Consider the following 24,336-nt stretch of genomic DNA (forward strand, 5'->3'; position numbering starts at 1 on the left):
TTTTTTTTTTTAATGTTTATTAACTTATTTTGAGAGGGGGGCAGGAAAGGAGAGACAGAGAGAGAGAGACAGAGACAGAGACAGAGACAGAGACGGAGAGAGACAGAGAATGAGAGAGAATCCCAAGCAGGCTCCATGCTGACACAGGGCTCCATCTCATGACCCTGAGATCATGACCTGAGCTGAAATTGAGAGTCCGATGCTTAACCCAACAGAGCCACCCAGATGCCCCCACGAGAAGCACTTCTGAAATGCATACTATGCTCTCCCACCTCCATGCCTTTGTTCATGCTGTTTCCTCATCCTCAAATACCTGGCCTCCCATCTTGGCTTACTGAAGCCTGGGTTGTCCTTCCAAGTCCAGATCAAACCCTGGTTCCTCCGTCAGGTCTCCCCTACTTGGGAACCACCATGGTGCTGTTCTTTTTAGTTCTTACCCTACCTTCTTTTGTGTCATAATCATTTGTGATCTTGTGTTGTCTTCCTTGGCCCTCCCACACTGCCAGCTCTGGAAAGACAGGAGCTGCACCCCAGAGCCTGGCAGTGTGCGCATTTGTTAAATATGTGCTCACTTGTCTAAAAATATTGTTGGCCAGCATTATTCATTCAGCTAAAAGTCCCATTTCCAGAATCTGTAGCTTGTCACGAGAGGGGATTTTTCTCATTCTTACCTTCTGCCATTCTTCTGGAAGGCTGGGAGGAAGATCAGTCAGGAAAGCCCTGCCAACTCTTCCTTTAAAAAGTTCTCCTTTCTCTTCTGTGAGGAGTAAGTACTCTGGCACTTAGGTGGAGGGTTCCATTGCCTACGGGGGCCCTGGGCAGATGTGCCAGGGTGGTAGTTGGCATTTTCTTTTTAGCTTCCATGCCATTTCAATGCTGGCCTAGATAAGGGAGAACTAATCAAGTTGAGAAGATATGGTACAACAATGATGTCTCCAAGGAATTTTGATTACTCTGTGCTTCTAATGAGCAAGTGCACATACCATTTAGTTACCACGAGAAGACACCAGATTGAACTGACTCTTGGTGTGTGTGAAACCTCATAAGCAGCACATTTTTGACGGCTTGAAGACCCCGGGCTACTAGCAACATGGGCATACTGAACATCTGTGATATAACACTCCATATAAATTAGAAAGAACTGCTTCGACAACCGTATCATAGAATATTCAGGGCTGTTAAAATTGATGATGTAGATCTCTACTTATTGACATGGGGAGATGCCTTCAATCTATTGTTAAGTGGAGGTGGGCTACTGAACTGCATAATTATGTAAAATTATTCCACATTTATATCTGTACCTCTTTATAGATGTGTGGATATTCTTCAAAATATTAAGAAGAGCATCTCTAGGTTATGAAATTTTGGGTATTTTTCTTTACTTTTATTTTTATAGTTTCTTTTGTATTATTTGAATTTTACTTTTACAGTGAGTGGTTATTTTTACAATCAGAAAAGGAAAACAATAAAGCTGATTTCAGCTCGAAAAAAAATTGGTGGAAATAAAAAAGACTCATTAAAAAATCTTCAAATTTCCTAAAAGATGCTTACTGCAAACAAACAAAAACCAAAACCAAACTCTTGCATGAACACAGGAAAAAACTGTTGCATGGTTTCCATGACTGAACCGTGTAATGTGCTGACCACAGTTAGGAGTGAAAGGGAACAAAGGAAGCCTTAAGGAGGAACACATGTGAAATCAAGATCTCCTGACCTCGCCTGGGTATCATGCACACTTTTTAGTGCCTGAAGTATGAAGTATCACTTCAAATATCGTTTCAACCCAAGATTTTGATGGCAGTGGATTTACTGGTACAGTATTTCTAATTATGGGACAACAGAGAAAACTTCCCATCTCTGACAGCAAGGCAATGGTGACTTCATTTACTACAGCAGTTTTTGTTGCAAAAAAGAGACACATGCTGTTGGTCACAGTACAATTCACACTTTATTCCATCGTGATTTGTATACTTGTAGGATCAGGACAACAAGAGACCAAAATCAGTGCAGAACTTCTCTGGACTAAAGAGCCGTGAAAGGCATTTACTGGTTTTGGCACACAGAGTGGATAACCATACATTGGCTGGAATGTGATGGTCAGCAAATCAAAATGCACACATCTAATACCATGTTGAAATCATGTCTGAGTTCTGTAGAATGTTAAAGATTAAATAATTACCAAGACTAACATGCAACTCTATATAAGTCACATTATTCATCTACAGACTATTTCCCCCTTAGAGATGAAGAGATAGCCTTAGTAATCTGTTCACAGTAGCTTAAAGAGCAATCAATACACATTAGAGATCTGCCTGCTGATTTCTATAGCGATTCATTAGAGTTGAAGAAATAATGCTAAATAATGTACTTTCTCTTTATTGCCCCTATTAGATTGAATCTTACCGACCAAGTAATTCTGACTCAACTTTTCCTTACTTTAATATAATTCCTATTGTCTTCACAATGTCAAAGAGCAGCTTCTGTTAGTTTATTTATCCTTATAAATCACAACGGGCCAGAGGGGAACCTATGTAATAACAGGTTATCTTTCCTCCGAAAAGAGAACATTATGCTTACGAGAACATCAAAAAATACTACTACTATGCTGCAGATATTTTGGGTTTTCACATCATCATGTAGGGAGTCCAAAGAAGACAGCCTAGTCAGTTGACATAGCATAGAATGAGATTCTGTAGAAGAGGCACACAGATTCTAAGTGACTTCTTGGGACAGAGGAGCAAAGAGGGCAAGCAAAGGAAAGGAAAGGTGGAAAACAGCCTTCTGCAGAACAGATTGTTCAGAAGAAAAATCTAACTACCTGCAATCGACTATAATACAATTCTTCAGTTGGGGATGACAGAAGTAAAGATATTAAAAATTATATGCCACTTGCTATTAAGCCTCATGTGGCTGACTAGGTTAATTTTCCCCAGATTGTTTCTGAGATGCTGAACTCTTCCAGGGAGAAGTTCTGATTTTGCCAGCTCAGAGCCAGATTTAACCCAAAAGGGCAACCATAATTGTGGAAGACAATTTTTCCTTATTAACTTGAGCATGTGGGTAACATTCATTTTCTCTCTGGTAAAAACATACTATTCACCTATGATGAGACAATTCCAAATATGACAGTGACTAAGATATGGTTCATTCATGGGATGCTATATAAGATATCTGCATGTGAAATGAATTTAAAGTTCAGCAAAAAGGAGAGGAAAGGAATTCTTCAAATCCTGGCATTAGATCATCAAATAAATGAAAAAGACAGAAAGTAGTTACGGATGCCTTGGTTTTCTCAGAGGCTTATCACTTCCATTTGGTCACTAAACCTAAGAAATGATTGGTTAGAAATACACAGGTAAGCAGAGCAAGACTTTCAGTCATATTTCTTAATCTCCCTGATTGTTAATCTTGAACAACAAGCTACAGGCAATACCGGAAAGGTGGAGATGACTAGGAAGTTTGATAACATGCCTGGATCAGTCACCATTCCTTGGAAAGTACCATTTCCTTGGCCTGCTAAGAGGCTGTTTCTTTCGGGTTTAAGTAAAAGACAATGATCTCTCCCTTCACTGCGGCATTGTTCTTTGTAAGAGACTGGCATCAGTTTTAGGTTGTGTAATTTAAAAGCTAGAGAGGAAAGAAGTGTTAATTGAATTCCACAGTACATAATCATAGATATTTCAAAGTAGAATTGTCCATTGTCTGCGGTTTCAAGCACCAAGCAGATCACTTCCTGTACATGCTCCATCTGGCTCTCACTAGACCATCAATAATCACTTTTAGATGCAATGTCTCTTTTGAAAGAAATAACGTCGTTAGACCAGGATAATTGCAGGGGGGTAGAAGGCTGGAAATAGGGTGAGTCACGATGGGGAGGGGGTGGGAATAGAAATGAGCTGATGGAATAAATAAGAGTATTCCCCAAGGTCTGTAAATGGCTAGTGATAAAGCAAAAATTCATGGAATGTGACTTAAAAGACTTCCTAAGACATTGTACCCATATGGTGTTTCCAAGTGTCTTGATCTACGATCCTAGCAACCCTATGGAGCTGAATTTACCTTCCTAGCTGTGGTGTCCTGCTTATGGAATTTAGTTATCTAGGGCAAACCCCATCAGGATATGCTTCTTTGTAGTTAACTCTTCCCCAAATGGTCTCTCTGATTTTGGTCACAATTCTGCTGAGGGACCTGTCTGCCTTTCCTGGGGAGAATGGAGGTGGTGGCCAAATACGTAGCCACGAGCCAGAGGAGACGGATGTGGCAGATGGGGGAGGCCTGCAGGAAGGTATCCAGAAGGCAAGACAGTGGATTTTACCTAAGGTAATAGAAGTGGGAAAGGCAAAAGAAAATAACTGGAAACAAAATTTCCAGAGTTCAGATGAAAAAAAAAAAAAAAAAAGAAGGAAACGGAGAGGATCCAGGAACGAGGGAATTTTTCAGGAACCAAAGATGATTAATGATACAGAGAAAAACAAAAAACAAAACACAAAACAACCCAGCCTATCTGACTGATCAAGAATATACCCTTTAGCATATATTGGCAACTAAACAGCATATATATATTTCACACCAATAATACAAACACTAAAATCAGTGTTTCTTTACTATTATTAATCACAGTTCAATAATTCATTAGCTCTATATTTTCTAGATTGCTTAATTCATTTAGCAAAACCCACGGCTTAGGTACCACCGCAAGGGGCGGGGGGGGGGGGTGCAGAATGAAGCAAACTTGGAATCAGACTTTTGTAAACCAGAGTTAGTAGCACAGTGGCACAGTAGATTGTCAATGAACACGATAGGAGTGGTACAGTTATCGGCCTTGTGAGTGCAGTATTGCTGGCTACAAGGGAGGGACTTCAACTCAGGAGTCTACCTTCTTGTTAATTAAAATTGAGCAGCATGTGAGCAGCCCATCCACCTTTTCCAGTTCAGAATGGCTCACGGGGATCAGCATATGGTCCTTCAGCTTCTCATAAACCTGCAGCAGGAATCAAGGAAAGGTAAAGAAGAAGGATTGTGCCTCTGCCTCTGTCTTACCCTACCCCCACCTCCTTGCCTAGTGCAGAGAATTAATGTGGCTTGCAAGTTTAGGCATCTCAGCCATGTAACCCCAAGATGTGCATGCAATCTAGACCACATATGTGCCCACAGCCATACTGATGGAGCTAGCAGCACTGGTTAACCACTAGCTCTATGCTTTAACCTCAAAGGCAAAGATGTGTCAAAAATGTGGTTGTTACTAGAGATGCCTTCACTCTGCCGTTGTCACTGGGAGATTGAGTGATACGTGAAAGCCGGTGGCAGTGTTTTCAGCCTCAATAGTACTCTCCCTCTCCACACTTTAAAACCCTCTTAACTGTACTTTAATGTTTCTTTCCTTACCAACACCACTGGAAAAACCTGACAAAACAGAATTTAAATGAAGTATTTCAGGTCAAACTGCTTTTAAATTACAGGTGTGAATTTTATAGCATCTTTTGACACTAATAGAAAGCATGTGTCAAAACTTCAAATTAACAGTCCACAGATTGTTCTCTGATGATCAAACAAAGCACATTTAAAAAAAAAACAACAAAATCCCTTGAAAACACACTGTCTAAAAGCAATCTACCATGCTTCTTCAGGAAGCACTTTGCTCCTTAAAATTCAGTACAGTGGTTAATTAAGAGTGCTGGAGCCAGAGCTGGGCTCCAAACCCAGTTCTGTCAACTCACCACCTAAAGTGTGACTTCAACCAAAATGCCATGTCCCCTCTTAGCCTTGGGTTACTACTCTGTAAAATTAGAGTAGCAAGAGTGCCCTCCCAGGGCCGCAGTAAGGAATCAATAAGATAATGCATGCAGCGCACTTGGCCCAGTGCCTGGAGCAGGGGAAGCCTCAGTGAACATGGATGCTATCATCGTTACTGTTGATAGACACAGGACTGAATCCAGAAGAGGTTAATCATCATCTGGTTGTCAGATGATCACTGTGGGTGGAGAAGCAGGAACGATCCAGAGCTGTGTTTTTCCAAGTGAGTGCGGTGACCTAGGTACTTGTTGGTATTGCAGATTCTAGGATTCTAGGGTGCAGATTCTAGATCTAGGAACATGCTTTTTTAACAAACCTGAGGCACAATAAAATATGAGACCCACTATTCATCTGAGAGCTGGTTAATCCCCAGTATGAGGTAAGGGGTCCTATAGTTTCCTCAGCGTCACACTTTCTGCCATGGAAACAGAGAAATCATCTATGTATCTCCCCACCATTTTCTTTTAATCTGCCAAGAAGGTGACTAATTAAGATAAGCCTAGTAATTACACAATATCACATATTTAAAAGATAGCCAAAACATTTTCTAAAATGTTTAAAGATGTAAAATTTTAAGTTAGATGTAAAAAAAGATGAGTGGTTATCAAAGGCTCTTGTGTAATGCTCAGTATGAATATCTTATTCCTTCAGGCAGAGCTGAAGATGCTGAAATGCCTAAAACAGATATGGACATGTGGAGGGCCTATGGATGAGCACTGTTGTGTCTCTGTGGTTAAAGTAAACTGCAGTTGCTAAAGTATACAAGTGAGACTGGCAGAATGCCCTGAAAGACAAAGGAACATCTTCTAAGACCAGAAAGAATTCCATATCTAGGGACAATTCCCTTGTTGGCACATAAATGCAGAGGCTCTTAGAGGGACAGGTAGGTGCCTGACTGCAAGTATATTTTCTTTTTGCTCCTTCTGATCCTTTGCTACCTGGGGTGTGCAGCCCAAAGCCCTTCTTTTTGTAGCCCTGACAATTAGCGGCCACCTCTGGGTCATTCATACTTCTCTGCCATAAGAAGCTAATGACGTTCTGAGGAAGGGCAGCTCACATTTGTCCAAAAACAATTCGAGTTGACCATCTAATTGTAGGTGTCTATGCTTAATGGCTATTTAAGTGTGGGGAGGTATGTGTAATCAGAGCTGGAGCACAGACTTGGGAGATCTAAGTACTTATTTGAAAAGTTCTGAATACCAGACACAATCACCTCAACTACTGTGCACACATTAGTGACCAATGACATGAATGAGAAGCGTGAGTTAAATCAAACTTTCCTTGTGACTTATATTATCCTTTCTGCTTTCATAATGATTTGATGTGTATAGAGGAAAAGGAAGTGCCTGTTATTTGTCACTCCATCATGAAAAAATTCCCTAGGCAGGAAGACTGTCATGGAGGCTTATTCAGCTGCAGTGGCCAGGAAGGAGGGTTTTTTACCTTTGCACTTTCTGGATACTCTTCTGGGGTTCGGTGTAGCAAGACGTGGCCTTTGTTGGGGATATTTAGGTATATACAGTTCGCGGCCATGTCATCAGGCACAGTGAGTTTGTCATAGCGGTGGTCACTCATCTGTTGCATGATCTATAAAGAGAAACAAAGCAGGTTTAAGCAGAGCATTTCCCCACACTTTCAAACAGAAGGAAGGCAGTGTGTGGGAATAAGCTTGCAACGGATGCCTAAGAATGTTTTTGTCAAGTTCCTGCCTATTTCCTCTAGTCATTGAGAATCCCAGGAGGAAAACTCGAAGAAGCTATGATTCTTTGGAAGAGCTGGAAGGGTTCTTCTTGTTTTGTTTTGTTTTATGAAAGTGTGCATTTGTGTGTAATTTTAAAAAGGTTTTAAAACTGTCCATAATTTTTTGTTTTTGTTCATAAGATCTATCACTAAGACATGAAATGGACACATATACAAAGGCCCAGCGGGGGTTTTGATGATATTCTTGGCTGAGTAAGAAGGGCTGCCCTGCTCTATAGGAAAAAGGGTCCCTAGTGGTAATCATTCTGGTCAATAATCTGATTTAGTAATAACCGCCCCCCCCCCCCAATTTCCTTTGGTAGATACATTTAAATTGAATTAACCTGTCTGTTACAGGTGATGTCCTTAATACAATAAACATAAAAATCACTTGAGAATGTTAAACTCCTATTCCTAGGTCTCACTAGGTCTCATCCCCAGGGATTCTGGTCTGTCAGATTTGAAGTGAGGCACAGAAAATTTGCATTCTAAACCTCTCCAGGTAATTTTGAGGCAGATGGTCCCTAGACCACACCTGGTTAAAAAACAAACAAACAAAAAACCTGATGTAACAGGTCTATTCATCAAATGATGGGATTATTAATGCCTTACTATAAAAATAGTTTAAAAAAATCACAAAAATGAACTTTGCACAAAATTTAAAAATTGATCTCATTCTCGTCTTTTCAAAAAAAAATGAAAACAAAAACCCAAAAAACAACCACAACCTCACTACAAAAATATCCAAACACCAAACAAACAAAACGAAAACAAAAAACAACCCCACAACAACTTAAATATATTTTGGGCTTCGCTATGCAGACTCTTTCCATTCTTTATCAATATCCATACATTATAAGGAATTTGCTGAAATGTCATGCCATAACGGTATACCAATATCTTTTCCACAATCTGGCTTGATCTACCTTTCCAGCCAGGTCTCCCTTTATCCCTTAATATTTGTATGGAAATGTGCTTCATATTATTAGGCCTCAGAATTCGGAAGCCTTGGCCACTCACTCGTGGCAGCAATGGACAGCAAGATTCACAGTATGGAAGAGTGCAAGAGACAGCACGTTCCCTGCAGAAAATTCATTCCAAAGACCACGTGAAGGGTGGCATATGGTAAGCTCCTACTGACCCACCAATCAGGTCAACTGCTCACTTCTCCTAGTGTGGAATATGTCAAGAGCCGGGAAAGAGCAAGAGGAATCTGATAATGGAATATCCTTGGCACAGAAGGAAACATCAGCAATGGGGATGAGCTTAAGCACTATATCAAAGGCTGAGAGACAAAGATGAGTAAGACACAGATCCAGTGTTTGCAGAGGTTACAGGCTAATGGAGGAGACTGGCAAACAATTATACTACAATAAGAACAAGCAGGGCACCATGGAAAACATTGAAAATTTATTATCTAGTCTCAAAATTCCCGTTTTATAGATGAACAAACAGGACTGATAGAGAAGTCAAATAACTTGCTCAAAGTCATACAGGTAGATTTAAACCCAAATCTGTGCAACTCAAAACCTTTCTTAATCATCTTACTTTGCTCTCTTTCTTGACCTCCAGAGCTGCAGCACATCTCGCTTTCCTATAAACTACTATAACATCTCCTTTTCTGTACTCATTTGGTACTTATTATTTATTGTCCTGTGGTATCACTAACTCTTCTTTCATATGTAATCCTATTCTGACATGGTACAGTTTGGTATAGTTATAGGACTTGACTGGACATTTCTCTTGCACTTTTTAATTTAAATTGTTCCCTAAAGGGATGGATCCAGAGAGGGTGTCATCTGATGGGTTGGTTCTTCTTTAGAGCCCTGATTGAGAAATCTTAGATCTACTTGGATATGTGGACATTTAAGAGGTTAAAGACACTCCTGGGGCACCTGGGTGGCTCAGTCAGTTGAGTGTCAGACCTCAGCTAAGGTTGTGATCTTGCGGCTTATGGGTTTGAGCCCCATGCTGGGCTCTGTGCTGACAGCATGGAGCCTGCTTTGGATTCTCTGTCTCCTTTTCTCTCTGCCCCTCTCCAGCTCATGCTCTCTCTCTCAAAAATGAAATAAAAATTAAAAAATAAAAATGAAGAAAAAGTGTATAAAAATGAGAAGTTAAAGACACTCCTAAAGTGTAACTACTCTAAGCAAATTAAAAACATATTCAACTTAGCCCTCTTTATAAAGTGGGTATGTCCAGAAATAAAATGGAGAGGCTTATTTAAGAGAAAAACAATGCATATCCAAGTAACTCTCTTCTATTATGAATTTCTATGTAAACACATCTTATGCAGACTTTCTTTTTGGCTGCTTTCAAAACACATTAATAGTAGCTTTCACTGTATGGGAGGGGGCACATTAAACCATTAACTCTGGAGTGACCCCTGGGTTTGAGTCTCAGCTCTAGGCTTTAAATGTAAATTTAAGCTTTTTGTTTGTTTTTTGACTTCTTGGTTTCCTCACTATAAAACTGGGATAATAATAGCCTTTGATACACTTATTGTGAAAGTACATGAAGATAATGTATATAATGAGACATAGTAATAAGCCCTTAATAAGCTAATAGTATTTTATGGCAGCATGAGCAGCCAAGTAGGGGTCAAGTTTCTAGTCTGCAATCAGAAAGAGGTAGGTCTGAATCCATGCTCTGCTATACACTAACTGTGTGACCTTGAGCAAGTCACTTAAGCTCTCCAAGGCTCATTTTCCTCAACTGTAAAATGGGATGACAATGTCATACCTATTTCCTATAGAGTAATTCTGAAGGTTATTTTAAAAGACAAAGCAAAAGAGATTATGTCTGTAAAGTGCTTAGCACAAGTTCCTAGTACATATTCAATGTGTAATAAATGTGCACCTTTCCCTCTTTGTTTCTTGCAAGTCATTTGGCATTTAGCAGGTGATCAAAATATGCTTGCAACTAATGGATTCATTTCTTCACCCCTTTCAAAGGATATAGCAAACTTCAAGAGTATACTGAGATGTTCACAATTATGTATGTGAACAACTGCATGTATAAAAATGAGGTACGGTCTACATCCAGAAAAAGAAACACAATTCATTTGTTAATGTGAACTGGGCTAAACCAGTGAGGCCAATGTTTGTTTTTTTCCTTATGCTGTACAATAGGACACTATACCCTGTGGTCCTAACCCAAATGATTTTGGATGTAAGATAATAGGAAGTGGTGGACCTGGGGCAAACTAGACCTGGAAGCATTAAAACAGAGAAAGAAAAGAAAAAACCTTATGTATATCAAACTGAACACATACATGTCTCTGTCAGTTTGTGACCTGTGATTTAGTGAAATAGTCCAGAAGCTCAATAAGCATGTTGATTTCTTCAAGATATAAGTGGAGCTATCTCTAAACGCAAGACAAAAACTAGGATTTATAAAACTTCTCTTCAATTTCTCTTAGTCAGTCTGGCCAGCATGTTTCTTTCTGGGTGCAGGGAATAGGACTGCATGACGTCTGAATCTCTGTTGTGTGTTGTTGAAGGTGGGCCAAGATGGTTAGTCTGCTCATTTACAGTTAGAACTGACTATCATCCTTCATGTGGATTAGATACAGTTTATCTGAGAAGTTTATGATTTCTTCCAGACCACCGGGAGACAGTTCCCTGGGCCAGAGGTTTACTAAGTGGGACCTCAGTGATTCAAGGACTTCCCAAAGATCCTTAAAAAACATGGTATGTACAGCCATTGTTACCTGGTCAAGCTCAGACACAAAGAAAACAAAATCCAGAAAACTGAATATTTCCATTGACCCGATTTTCTAATCAACTGGGAGAATTGTGGGCAGCCCATTTTAGTCTATCACATTAGGCTAGTTGCTCCCACCATTCATAAGCACTAGATAATTGCCAGTTGGTTTTCCATCTGCTCTACACATGATTCGCTGCATTCTTTATCCAAAGGTAAAGAAATCACCTATCCCTCCTGAGATGAGTTGAAAGAGAAAGAAGCAGGGCAAAATCACACCGATAGGCCTGACTATACCTTCAATGGTCCCATGAGCAGCCCGGCCAATTTTCCCACCTCGCAGTCTGACTCATGCATGTCCGGTGGTGACAATGAAGTAGAAACATGGAATGTTGTACATTCCAGAGGAAGTGTTATCAGGGATCGTTATCAGTGCTGACTTCTTGTTTATCAGTGAGGGAACAAACTAAAATCTCCAAGGTTGTGCCTACTTCAGAAAGTGCCCAGTTTCTTCTGAGTAATGGAGACTGTAGATTTCCTTTCGTGGTGTGCTTTTACTTGGGTTCCATCTCTTTCCACCCTCTCTCCCATCCCCCACTCTCACTTCCTTGAGTGAACAATCCTGCCCCCTTGGTGCCCATGTGTTTGCTTTGCTGACATTTATTTGAAACTGTAATCACTGCTTTTCCTCACTCTTTGGTGTTTCTCTTTTTTCCAGACCTTATATTTATAATTTATAGCTTCTGGTGGGAGTATTCTCAAAATTACTGACATCAGAGCCAGTAGCCAACATAGCATTGTTTGAGGATAGTTTCATTTTTTTTTTTTTTCATTACTGTCAGGAAAGGAATAATAACACCCTTGGTGGGGAAATAATTTAATACTGAGAATAGATAAAGTAACTCACCAATAAATTCTACTGAGAGTTATTCTTAAAATAAATGTCTTAACAAAGCCACCTTAGGAGAAGTTTTTCAATCAATTTATCAAGGTCCCACGGTTATCATTTTAAGACAGGTTAAAAATGTGCCAAAAGAAATGACTTTTAATAATAGAACAGGTCCCATTTGGAGCAGTGAGTGGTTCTGTTTAACTGTGGAAAGGAGAAAACACAAAAGCAATGCCAGGTGTAGTCTTTCTAAATGAAAAGGATTTAGGAAGTGGTAACTGTAAGTAATAAACAAAAAATACATTGTTTTTTTTTTCTTGAAAAAGCTAAAGGTTCTGATTCTAAACACAAAGAGTTTCTGTGTTTTGGAACAAAGAACAGGTTTCTCTTTTCCTGTGAGAGTGATTGTTTTCCTTTCTCATATATGTTGCTATTGTCTGAATAAGAAAGCTTGCCATTTATTTATAGCTGGGTTCAGGAAATACATATATACACACAAGGCAGGGTGCGCAGCTCCCCATTTGGAGGGGAACACACAGAAAAAGATTCAGAAGACCATGTCTCTAACATCTTTCCTCTGTTGTTGGAACTGGCACTGTGAGGATGTGCTCATGTGGCCTGCCTGGCAGGGCATCGCCTCAGAGAGCTCAGGCTCCCAAGGAGGAAGATGCAGTCACAGTGAGGGGAGGAGATCTTGCTTCCTCTTTGTGGGTGCACAGAAGCCTTTGTTAAAAGATGAGCATCATTTCAAATATCTTGAGAATGTGGCTGTTGGCTGCTTAGTTCTATGTGCCAACATTTTTCCTAAAAGGGTGGAGGTGGTGTACTGCTCCAGAATGCTGTGTAAAGTGTTCTTTGAACCCCAGGGGATGTACTTCCTGCTTCTCACTGTGCCCCAAGCCAGAAGGGAAAGGAGAAAGCACCGAAACCCTCTATAGACACTCTAAATTCCCGAGAGACCCTAGACTCTGGCTAATATCTATGAGTCCTACATGGCTTGGAAGATCTGGGAAGTCAAGTCCCTGCTCTAACGTGCCATTTCTGACTTTCACCATTTCCCAAAATAATTATTCCACTTTGTGCAAAACATGGTAAGTATTATTGGGATTGGACACAAATGGTGTTTAGTTCAATCCAACAGTCCTTTTCGGAGGCCCCCTTTGGGCTAGACACGATGGCAGTGAGAGGTGGCAAAGAGAAAGACACCCAAGGATAATTCAGTTGCAGACTCTGCCTTTAGGAGATGACAATCTATAATTTAAAGCAGGACAAGCACACGAAGGCGATGCCAGCAGTAAAAAGAAAGTCAACTTCACTTCTATTACAGACACCCCCTTACTGAAGAAGGCACGCGGCAGAGTGGAAATGGTTCTGAGGACCATCTTGGCTGCATCATCGTGGTCTGTTACACAGCTGTGGGTTTGGAGGAATCGGCCTTGCTCCCCAGAGTAGAGCTGTCACAAAATAGAGTGGGAAATGTCTGGCTTTCAGCCCAAGAGAATTTGCATGGCTAGTTGCATTAACAACCAGGCATTTCCGTCAGTCCTAACGTTTCTGGGAATTTTCTCATTCAAAGGACTGGAAGACAGCTACATTCTCCCACTTGTTACTCATGGTTTCTTTGTATTACATCAATTACTTAAAAAATTCTTGGGCTATGTTGTTTCACAGAATGGTTTAGGACTTATTGGTCAAATACTGAAGCAAAGGTGTATAGAAGGTATTTAGAGATGTTTAGGAAATATTCAGAGCACGGTTGGCTCACTCACAATTGATCTTTTATGAAATATACATATGTACCCATCTCAATGTATCAAAACAGTCAATATTAAAAGGGGCAGATTATAGATTCTATTGAGATGTATGATATATGATGTTCAAGCCCACTACTTGTTGCTACTGGATACCTAAAATCTCTCATTTGTTTATACATCCATCAAGGTTTTATTGAGAGCTGACAATATACCAGGCATTAAGCCCAGGCAGTCCTTTTAAGGCTGGGTCAATATAACTACGGATAACATTCTAGAACTATTATGTTTTCATTTTTTTTTTTATAGTCTTACAGTGGATCAACTCAAAATGAACAGAACCTGAGAGAGGTTGTCTTTTAAACATCCTCTCTGAATTGATGGGCTGTACATATCCTAAAACTGAAGTGACATGGTTCTTTTTAGTTAAAGCTGGGTCAACTTTCAATGCCAAATATTCCTTTCGAAGCTAGCTGCCATTTTCTCCACAACTCTCTCTCCTATTTGGAGCTGCTCCTTTTGTTCAGATCATAAGGCCCACTTGAATATGGGGATGAAAGACTTCTGTTATTCAAACTACAACCATAAACTGTATGAACCATTTCTCGAAGGGATCCTCAAAAACAATGGTTTCTGTGGAAGGCTGGGAAAAACTCCCACACTGGGAGGACTGCTCTGAGCTCTGTGAAGGGCTGGGGAGAAGCATATACACAGGAGGAACAAGGGAGAGCCTCTGGGTGAGTTATAGTCCTCACTTTCTAATTTCAGGGGTGCAGGGGAAAGAAATTCAGACCAAAGCACCCCTTCCAAAAGGCAAAATCTGGGATCCTATCTCCTTTCTTACCCCTGCCCATGCATTCTCTAAGACTAGCTCTGTCGCAGAAGCAGATCTCCCACAGTCTAGTCCTTGTATGTTGTATCCAAGATATATCTTGTTGCCTCCTTGGCTACTGAAGTCATGCCCTGACTATGCTTCCCCAGATACCTGCACCCTAATCTCACCTTCGAAAATTAACTCCCTTGGGTACTGGAGGCTTGGTGATCTTTCAGGTTCCCTGTGTCACTGGATAGCAGGAAACAACTGCAGGATTTATTGAGCTATCTTCTATTTATTGGTGGTTCATCTAGTCTTCATTTATTTCTCACAACAATTCACTTTTATGCATGAGGAAACCAAAGTTCTTAGAAATTTAATAATTTGTCCAAGGTCACATGTTAAGACAGTAAATCCAGGATTCAAGTCTAGGTACCTCAACCTCCAAGTTCCCACCTTTTTCCTGTCAAACTACCACCTCTCCAACATCCCTTGAAAGACTAGACTCTGAGGGGCACCTGGGTAGCTCAATTGGTTAAGTGTCCGACTCTTGATTTTGGCTCAGGTCATGACCTCACGGTCAGGAGATCGAGCCCCGAGTCACGTACTCAGCGTGAAGCCGACTTGGGAGTCTCTCTCTTTCCTTCTTTCTCTGCCCCTCCCCTGCTGGTGCATGCACATGCATGCTCCCTCTCTCTCAAAATAAATATGTATTTTTTATTTAAAACATTTTTTTAATGTTTAGTTTTTTTGAGGGAGAGAGAGAGAGGCAGAGAGAGAGAGGGAGACACAGAATCAGAAGCAGGTTCCAGGCTCTGAGCTGTTAGCACAGAGCCTGATGCAGAGCTCAAACCCACAAACCGTGAGATCATGACCTGAGCCGAAGTCAGATGCTTAACCGACTGAGCCACCCAGGTGCCCCAAAATAAATAAAAAATTAAAAAAAAAAAAAGACTAGACTCTGAGCTCACGAGCTGGCAGCCTTTGGGCTAATTTTTCCTGTAGATACAACTTATTTAACATGCATATATTTTTTACAGTTTACATTTAAATGCACTTTAGATGGAGAAGGTCTGGCTCCTGAAGCCATCTGAGTTCGCTACTGAACTCCATGGATTGGTTTCTTTAAAGCTGGCTGTTATGTTCTTTAAGTAGATGAAAGATGAGTAGAGCCTTTGGGGATAGAAAAAAAAAACAGTGGGTAAAGAGGCATTATTGCTTCTAGAGCAGCAGAGGGGCAGGCTCTAAAATGAGAGATAAGAAATGGCCAAACATACACACTTTGCAATGACATCCAGAATCAGTCCTGTTCACTCTGACCCTAGCACTGGTGGATTAATGCTTATTTTCTGTGTGAGTAAATATTCCTTAGTTATCTCATCAGCAGGGCATACATTTAAATTTTCTTTTGCAATAACTGTGATTGCTTTGCTTTGAGTCATTCAAAATCCTCTGCCCAGTCTGCTGGGTTTGTGAAAGGGTTGCCTAGGGGTTAGAGAAGAATCTGTCCTCATGAAAGAGCTCCCCCCCCCACCCCCCTTCTGGAAGAAGATGAAGAAATTTATCATTGGGACCTCCAGTTATATCACTCTACCCGAATGTATACTCTTAGACTAGGTGGTTAAAAAAAAATCTTTAATGTATGTTCGGTACTCTGAGATTTTTAGCTCCAGGAAGTAGTGTGTTGGTAAATGTAGGGGAAAATATATGCATAATATACCCACATAAGTTTATTATAAATTTTACTGGTATAAAGGATAGGTAGCACACAATTTATAAATAATAATAAAACAGTTAATATTCCTTACTGTAAATTTTGTACTGCCAATTGATTCTCACAACAGAATGCTTCTGTTGATTTTTTGCAGAGCTTGTTCATCTGACGCCAACCTATTGTTGCAATTGACAAACCAGTGTAGTTCCAACATGGCTATTGGTTGATATTTTTGTTTATCCTAATGAAACAAGTGAAACAATGAAAACATACATTGGAACTTCATTTGTTTGTTGATGATATGGGTGACTTCTTTGCTGAATTACAAAATAGCTTTTGAATACTGGAAGAATACTCCCTCACTGTAATGGCTATACAAGTGACACACTTTTAAGTTTAATCTGTGGGATTAAAATTTCTTCCATCAGTTTCTTATGTCTGGACAATCAATAAAAAGCTAAATTAAGTTGATTTTTGTGATGCACACATTCCCACTGTTGCCAATTCCCAGTTACCAACATAACATTATTGAATACAGAGTTGGGAAGAGATACGCAATGGCATGCCATTATTGAATATTACCATCATGCATGTACACAACAAATGTAAATAACCTTTAAGAGCACAGCTAATGAATGGTAAAATGTAGTACAGGAATTAGGAAGTGATAAGTTTTTAGTATTGTTTTTAGTATAATTTATTTAGTCTTAAGTTCATATAATTTAATGTTTTAAGTTTATTTATTTATTTTGAGAGAGAGAGTGAGTGAAAGCGGGGGGGGGGGGGCAGAGACAGAGAGGGAGACAGGGAATCCTAAGCAGGCTCCTCACTGTCAGCACAGAGCCCAACAAGGAGCTGAACCCACAAACTGTGAGATCATGACCTGAGCCAAAAATCAAGAGTAGGATGCTCAACCGACTAAGCCACTCAGGCACCCCTACATAACTTAATTTTTAATAATGGCTGTATTTAACAACCAGCTGGCAAAATTCTGAAAATTTAACAATTGGCTCTCATAAGCTGGGAGGAGGTGGTTCCAGCGAACCTCTGCCCTACACAGGAGACTTCACAGTTTTAGAAGACTTGGTTCCTGGATGTTAGTATGAGTTGGCTTTCATTAAAGTTACTTTAGCCCTACAGCCTCTTTGTTAATGACACAGATAACTTTAGCTTTAAAATTTGGCTCATATAACTTTTGCTTCCTCATGGCAAACAACAATTGGGGATTAACCTTCAGTGGGCTTATGAAACTCAAGAACTCTTGGAAGGGTGGCAACTGGGTTTGCTAAAGAGGAGCCTAAATTCATTGATGCTCTCAAACGTGCCAAGAAAACGTGGAAAGGCTTTCCCCTTTTCATACTAACTGGAAGCCTAAAGTCTGATTGCCCTATATGTCAAGAATGAAATGAGAATCCATGGTCTGCATTCTTAAACTTGGCACCGATTTAAATCATTGTTTTCCCTTTAAATCTTCTGTTTTATTTCTGGTTATTATGCTATCCTTCATGCATCTTTGTAAGCCACTTTTACAAAATGATGGAAGGTAGGAGCATATAATTTCAGACAGTTCTTCTAGAAACATATTTTTAAATTATAAACAAAAAAACTAATTATGAAGAAAATCATAAAACACAAGCTTTTTGTAAAAGAATCAACTATGAAAAGTTAAGATTCTAGTGAACTTAAAACAACCATATACTTTTGTCAAAACTCATTGAATTGTACACTTACAGTGTGAAGTGTATGAAAATTAAGTGTTATTGTATGGAAATTATATTTCAATAAAGCTAATAAAAAAGACTGAAGTCTTCTTTCTCCCCTCTCTGCCACATCTTACTTGTCTCCTTTTTCCTATATGGTAGTGACATGGGTTCATCAGATCTTTTTAATTAATTAAAAAAATTTAATGTTTATTTATTGTTGATAGAAAAAGAGCACGAGCGGGGAAGGGGGAGAGAGGGAGGGAGACACAGAATCAGAAGCAGGCTCCAAGCTATCAGCACACAGCCTGACGCGGGGCTCGAACTCATGAATTGTGAGATCATGACCTGAGCCAAACTTGGCTCCTTAACCAACTGAGCCACCCTGGCGTCCCCTTCAGTTGTTTTTTTTTTGTTTTTTGTTTTTTTTTTTTTAACATACATACTTGAAACAAAATCTGCTTACTCTCCATTGAATTTGTCAGTAAAGGAGTCTGAACATCACAGGTCCAGAAGCTCCAACTCCATTTCCTTCAGAGGCTGGTAATGAAAATCTCTAGAGATGGGCGCCTGGGTAGCTCAGGCATCCAATTCTTGATTTCGGCTCAGGTCATGATCTCATGGTTAGTTGAGTTCAAGCCCCACATCAGGCTCTGCGCTGACAGTATGGAGGCTGCCTGGGATTCCCTCTCTCCCTCTCTCTGTGTGCCTGCCATACTCATGCGAGTCCACACGTGCACTCTCTCTCTCTCTCAAAATAAGTAGGTAAACATAACAAAAAGAAAATCTCTAGAGGCTCTGTACCCACGAAGGCAATTACATGTGGCCTTGTTACTCAGTTTCTATAATCATCTCATATTTATTACATTTTTGCCCATGTGTATGAAGTGGTTCCAATACCTGAAAATAGTATGTTACACAAAAATCTAATAAACGTTGGTACTGTATATAGCTACTTAATTCCTGGCTCCTGAAAAACACTCTTGCTAGCACAGGCTACTTGATGTTCAGGAGTCACTGCTGTCCTTCATCAGGCATAAGCACCTTAACTATCATGTGCTCAGAAATCACAATTTCTGTGAAATAGGGTGGACAAATCTCATTCATATTTTAGGACTGGGTTTCTCAACCTCAGCACTCTGGATATTCTTTGTTTATGGGGGCTTCCTGTGCACTGTAGGATGGTTAGTAGCATTCCTGTCCTCTACGTACTACATGCCCACAGCATCCACTCTCCCACCCACCATGCTGTGACAAAAATATCTCCAGATATTACCAAATGTCCCCTGGGGGGCAAAGTTGCTTCTGGTTGAAAACCACTGTTTTTAGAATAAAGTCATCAAATTTATTTATATTTTAGGAAAAGAGCAGATGGTTATGGGAAAGAGGAGGAAAATTAACCAGAAAAAGAAAGAAATCAAATTTCCAAATAAGTATACTATTTACTCTTCAATTCTTCCTCTGAATTAACAAGAGCCCTGAAAAGAAAGAGATTAGTGTTTAAGAAAACAGCTGTTGTCCCCATATATCTTTTCCCAGAAACCAAAATACCCTGTAAATGACTACAACCAAACCATGGCTAATGGAGAAAACAGCCATCCTCATTTTTCCTACTCTTGTGTGGGGAGTTACCTGGCTTTCTGTGTTTCAAGTTTTATGTTTTGAAATGGGGTGGGGGAGAAACCTTGTTTCCTTCTGGATATGGCCTTTGCTAGTGTCAGACAGTGAATGTTGATAAAATAATCTGAGCAGCTGGGGAAGTGGTGTCATTTTATAGACTACTGAGAATCATAAGTTTGAGAACTAGGCACGAATTTGGAAATTATCAAGCCCATTTCTCTCTTTTTTTAATGTTTATTTATTTTTGAGAAAGAGAGAGAGTGCATGCAAGCAGGGGAGGGGCAGAGATGCGGGGACAGAAGATGTGAAGCAGGCTGTGCGCTGACAGCAGTGAGCCCTACGTGTGGCTTGAGCTCCTGAACTGGGAGATCGTGATGTGAGCCAGAGTCAGACGCTCAACTGACTGAGCCACCCAGGTGCCTCTTACAGAAATGCAGAGAGATGAAAAACTGACTTACCTAAAAGCACACAAAGTTAGTGAACTGCAAAGTGAGGACTAGATCTTAGCTCTCCTGCCTCAGTCCAGGCTTTTCTACTGGTCTTAGTTTGGTGGAGAGAATTTAAGTGGGACAAGAAGGAACAACATCAACTCCTCCCCTATCTCCTCCTCCACGTCCACTTTAAGGGGGTCTCTTTTCTCTACAAGATCTAGATAAGAGTGTCTTGCACCTTATTCCTTGATTTGTGTAACATTATAGAGAACCAGTGGTTCTCAACCCTGGTTACACACTAAAATCATCCAGGGAGCTTTTTAAAAAGTACAGATTTCTGGACCCCAACCATAGAGATTTTTTATTTAGTTGGTCTGGAGGGAGACAAAACAACAGTATTTCTATTTAAACACTTCTCCCAGGTATCTCTACTATGTAGACAGGATCGAGAACCAGTATTCTGTGCCCTCTCCATAATCTCTACCAATCTTGGGGGTAAATAAAGAGTGAGAGGGGAAAGGAGGCAGCTTATATTCTCATGTTATCTCTCGTCCTAGCTTCCAGTGAATTAGATCCATTCAGAGGTACAGTTATTTTATAGGTGCTACCCTTCTTTTAAACCATGGCAACATACACAGGGACCTCAGGCTTCCTTTGATTGCCTCAAAAAATCTTATTCACATAGGGTAATAGATTTTTCTCAAGTTTGGCAGGTTGGAGTACTGCAGTAATAAGAACACTTAGAATAGAGAACTCTGATGTTCTTCAAAGACTTGCCAACCTTGCCTTGTGCCTCAGGCCACTTCTCACTCCCTTTTTAATTCTCTCTCCCTGTCTCCACGTTCCTAGTGCTTCTAACAAAGGACATTTGTTTTTGCTTTCTCTCTTGCTGTATTGTCTGGCGACCCCAAGCCTTCAAGGATCCCACCTTTCACCCCAAAGGAGTTGTATGTTCCTAAATAAAGACAATTCCCTCCTTCAGAGCAATTCAGGATTTGCTTCCCCCACATCTGTTCTTTGCTATCTTCCTAACTACCCCACTTTTCATTTGTGTATCCACACAGCCCAGTGTAGCCCACATAATAAGGGGAAATTAATTCTACCCTTGACTCTAGGCCAGGGACTCCTTTCTTGGTTCAGAATGCGTCGTGTCTCAGTAATATTTTCATGGTGCCTCGAGGCCAACAAAACCTAATCACAACCAAAATAAACACAATACTCCTGTCCAAAGAATACCCTAACACTTTTTGTTTATTAAGTAGTTAGGTCCAAGCAATCTAACAGTAGAATTGTGTGTGATGTCTGACAGGTATATCTGTGCTATTTTTGAAAATTTAAAATAGGCCATGGGGCCCCCCCGTGAGTTTGCTGCAGTGTCTCAGCAGGCCTCCGTGCAATCAGGGAATTGTAGCTCCAGTGTAATTCACCCCTTGGTTATAGTTAGTGGTTCAGGGATGGGCAGACGCCCAATTCAGACTAATAAGAATGGACAAGATCCGAAGGAAGCGTCCTTACTTTTCTAAGAAGATCAATGTCTCTCTTCCTGAATACAGGTGAGCAAGCATGTAGTCAGAAAGCTGCTGGCAGTCACTGTGCTGCCCTGAATGGGAGCCAGCTTTATGGTGAAGTGCATCTGTGTAAGGTGAAGAAGAGAGACAAAAGAATCTGGTTCTTTGATGGCATCATTGAGCAGATCAATCAAACCTACTGTCAAGTCTGCATTACTTTAGAGCTACGGGGACCAATAAATCTCCGTTGTTTTGACAGCCTGAATTTTTCTCCTAATGCCTAATGAACACGAACAGCCTTCATCAATTAGGACTAAATTTGGCTATAATAGAAACTACCTGCTCTCCAAAGAGACTTTAAAGAGTTTATTTCTCTCTGATACGAGAGTTTTGAGGTTATAGTGTCATCAGGAGTCCAGGGTCCTTCTAGCTTTTTGCTCTGCCATACCTAGGATCTAGCCCTTGTCCTCGTGGTATAAAATAGCTGCTGGATGCTCCAACCATCACATCCCCTTTTCAAGCAGTAAAATTCAGGAAAGGGAAAAGGGTACAACTCTTCCCTTTCAGTCCAGATCCTGGATTTCACAGCCAGCACTTCTACTTTTATCTCATTGGTAATACTTAGTTTCATTGTTATAACTAGTACAAAGGAAGCTGAGAAATGACTATTCCAAGTGGCAATGTGCTCATTTAAAAGGAAGGATGGGATAAGAAGCTGGAAAAGGCCACTAGCTGAGAGTCATTGATTGATTCAGAAAGTAATATACATAGTTTTACCTTTCCATTATATATATTTTGATCCCTTGGGTGATTGACATACTACTTGAATTCGATTAAGTCAAAGTATCCAAGTCATCCCAGAAGGACAGACGATTACCGAAAAGCTTCCAGAGAGGCACAGTTACACCACTGGCCGTTTGTGCAGTGTTTTGCAGCAGTGCTTGGCGGATGGTAGATGCTTAATACACATTTGTTAAATGTTGAATGAATGAATAATCTTTTAGCAATGCATTTCAACATTTCGGTAACTATTAAAATACTCGTAAAGTCTCCAGAGGCAATTTCCTATAAGACACACTTACTCAGAGCTCAACCTTTAGTGAAGAGCAATGAAGAGTTGCCCATCAACACTTGTGCCATATCCTGTGCAATCAACACTGGTTACTGAATCTCTGACTTTAATCAGCTTTGGTTGCTCTCCAGAAGCCCTTCTCAAATTCTCCCTCACAAGCTGAAGGATGGGACCAAACTTCTTACCCAAACAGAGATCTGGGTTTCCTTCCTCCTTCCACTATTCCTACTTGAAGAATTTAGTATCATGTTTATTTTCAAGCCAGAGGATGGTAGAGCTCAGAAGAAATGTAGACTTTTCTATTCAAGTCTCATGGCCTTTATGCCTAATGAGAATTAGAACTTGCTTCCGATACATTGTTTTTAATAGGCAAGTGTTATCAACAGAGAGAAAGGCACCAGATGTAACACATGATATGTATCTTTTACTCTGTAAGCATCCCCCCCCCACTAAAAAGATACATCATTTTAGAGAAAAGTTAGTTGTTCATAAGCATTTGTATTTCAATCATCTAGTGGAATTCTGCATTGTTTTCTTTCCCACGAGAGCTATTTCTCTGAAGTGCCAGTTATTTCTACTCAATGTGATATTATTCTGAATGATAGCAGTTGGCATTTTCTGTTCACTCTGTGGATTCCAGACAGAGCCAGTGTTTCTCACAGTGTGATCTGTGGATTACCTGCATCCAAATCATGCAGTGGTTCCTGGGCTCCATCCTCCTAGTCTTGTTGAATCAGAATTTCTCCTGGTGAACCTCAGGAATGTGACGTGCATTCAAATGTGCATTTTGGGTGATCCTTGGGCATACTAAAGTTTAAAACCCAGTAACTTAGACTTCTCAAATTAAATGAACATGATTTTCACACCGAAAAGGTATTATTACTGCTACTGATATTACAACTACATGTGAGCTATCTTGAGCTCTTATCACTTGCCAGAGTGTGGATGGAAAAACAAATGAGTGACTAGAAAATGTGCACGAGATGTAATAGATTCAACACCTTTCATTTAGCTTCCAATTGCCATTTTTTGGTTTTTATTTTATTTATTTATTTTTTTTGGTTGAACTCTGTATGATGAGTCACCTGTGGATTTGTGGTCACAGCTTTGAACTTAATTCCACTTCAGAAAGAGATTAAAAGGGAATGGCTGTTGTAACATATTTCCAAAGCTTCCTTTTTTAACATCTGCAGACAGATAGTGTTTGAGTAACAGTGGGCCTCAACTGCAGCATCCAGTGATCATAAATGAAAAGTAAATTTAGAAATATTCTTTTTCTTTCCCAGAGAGAGAGAGAGAGAGTGAGAGAGGGAGAGAGAGAAAGAGAGACAGAGAGAGAGCGTGTATGTGCACACACATGCATGTTGGGGAGAAGCAGAGGGAGAAGGAGAGAGAAAATCCCAAGCAGGCTCCATGCCTAGCACAGAGCCCAATGTGCGGCTGGACCCCATGACCATGAGATCATTACCTGAACCGTAATCAAGAGCCAGATGCCCAACCAACTAAACCCTCCACGTGCCCCAGATCTAGAAATATTCTTACAGATTGCTGGACTAATATGACATTTTGAAAGATAAAAATAAGGAGAGAGAGTGATTT

At 40.2% G+C, this 24,336-nt stretch overlaps 1 protein-coding gene across 13 annotated transcripts in view; it reads right to left on the bottom strand.

Moving 5' to 3' along the window:
* Positions 1 to 1,929: 1,929 nt before the first annotated feature.
* DDAH1 (dimethylarginine dimethylaminohydrolase 1) overlaps positions 1,930 to 24,336 on the bottom strand; it is a 242,638-nt gene continuing 220,231 nt past the window's right edge. For all 13 annotated transcript variants that reach the window (XM_053214372.1, XM_053214374.1, XM_053214370.1 and 10 more), the window contains 2 exons: positions 7,237 to 7,380; positions 1,930 to 4,981 (listed from right to left, as the gene is read on the bottom strand). In XM_053214372.1, the coding sequence (XP_053070347.1) occupies positions 4,865 to 4,981; positions 7,237 to 7,380 (261 nt within the window). In that variant the 3' untranslated portion in view covers positions 1,930 to 4,864. The remainder of the gene's footprint in view (positions 4,982 to 7,236; positions 7,381 to 24,336) is intronic.

This window comes from Acinonyx jubatus, chromosome C1 (genome assembly GCF_027475565.1).
Source record: "Acinonyx jubatus isolate Ajub_Pintada_27869175 chromosome C1, VMU_Ajub_asm_v1.0, whole genome shotgun sequence".
NCBI classification, from domain to species: domain Eukaryota; kingdom Metazoa; phylum Chordata; class Mammalia; order Carnivora; family Felidae; genus Acinonyx; species Acinonyx jubatus.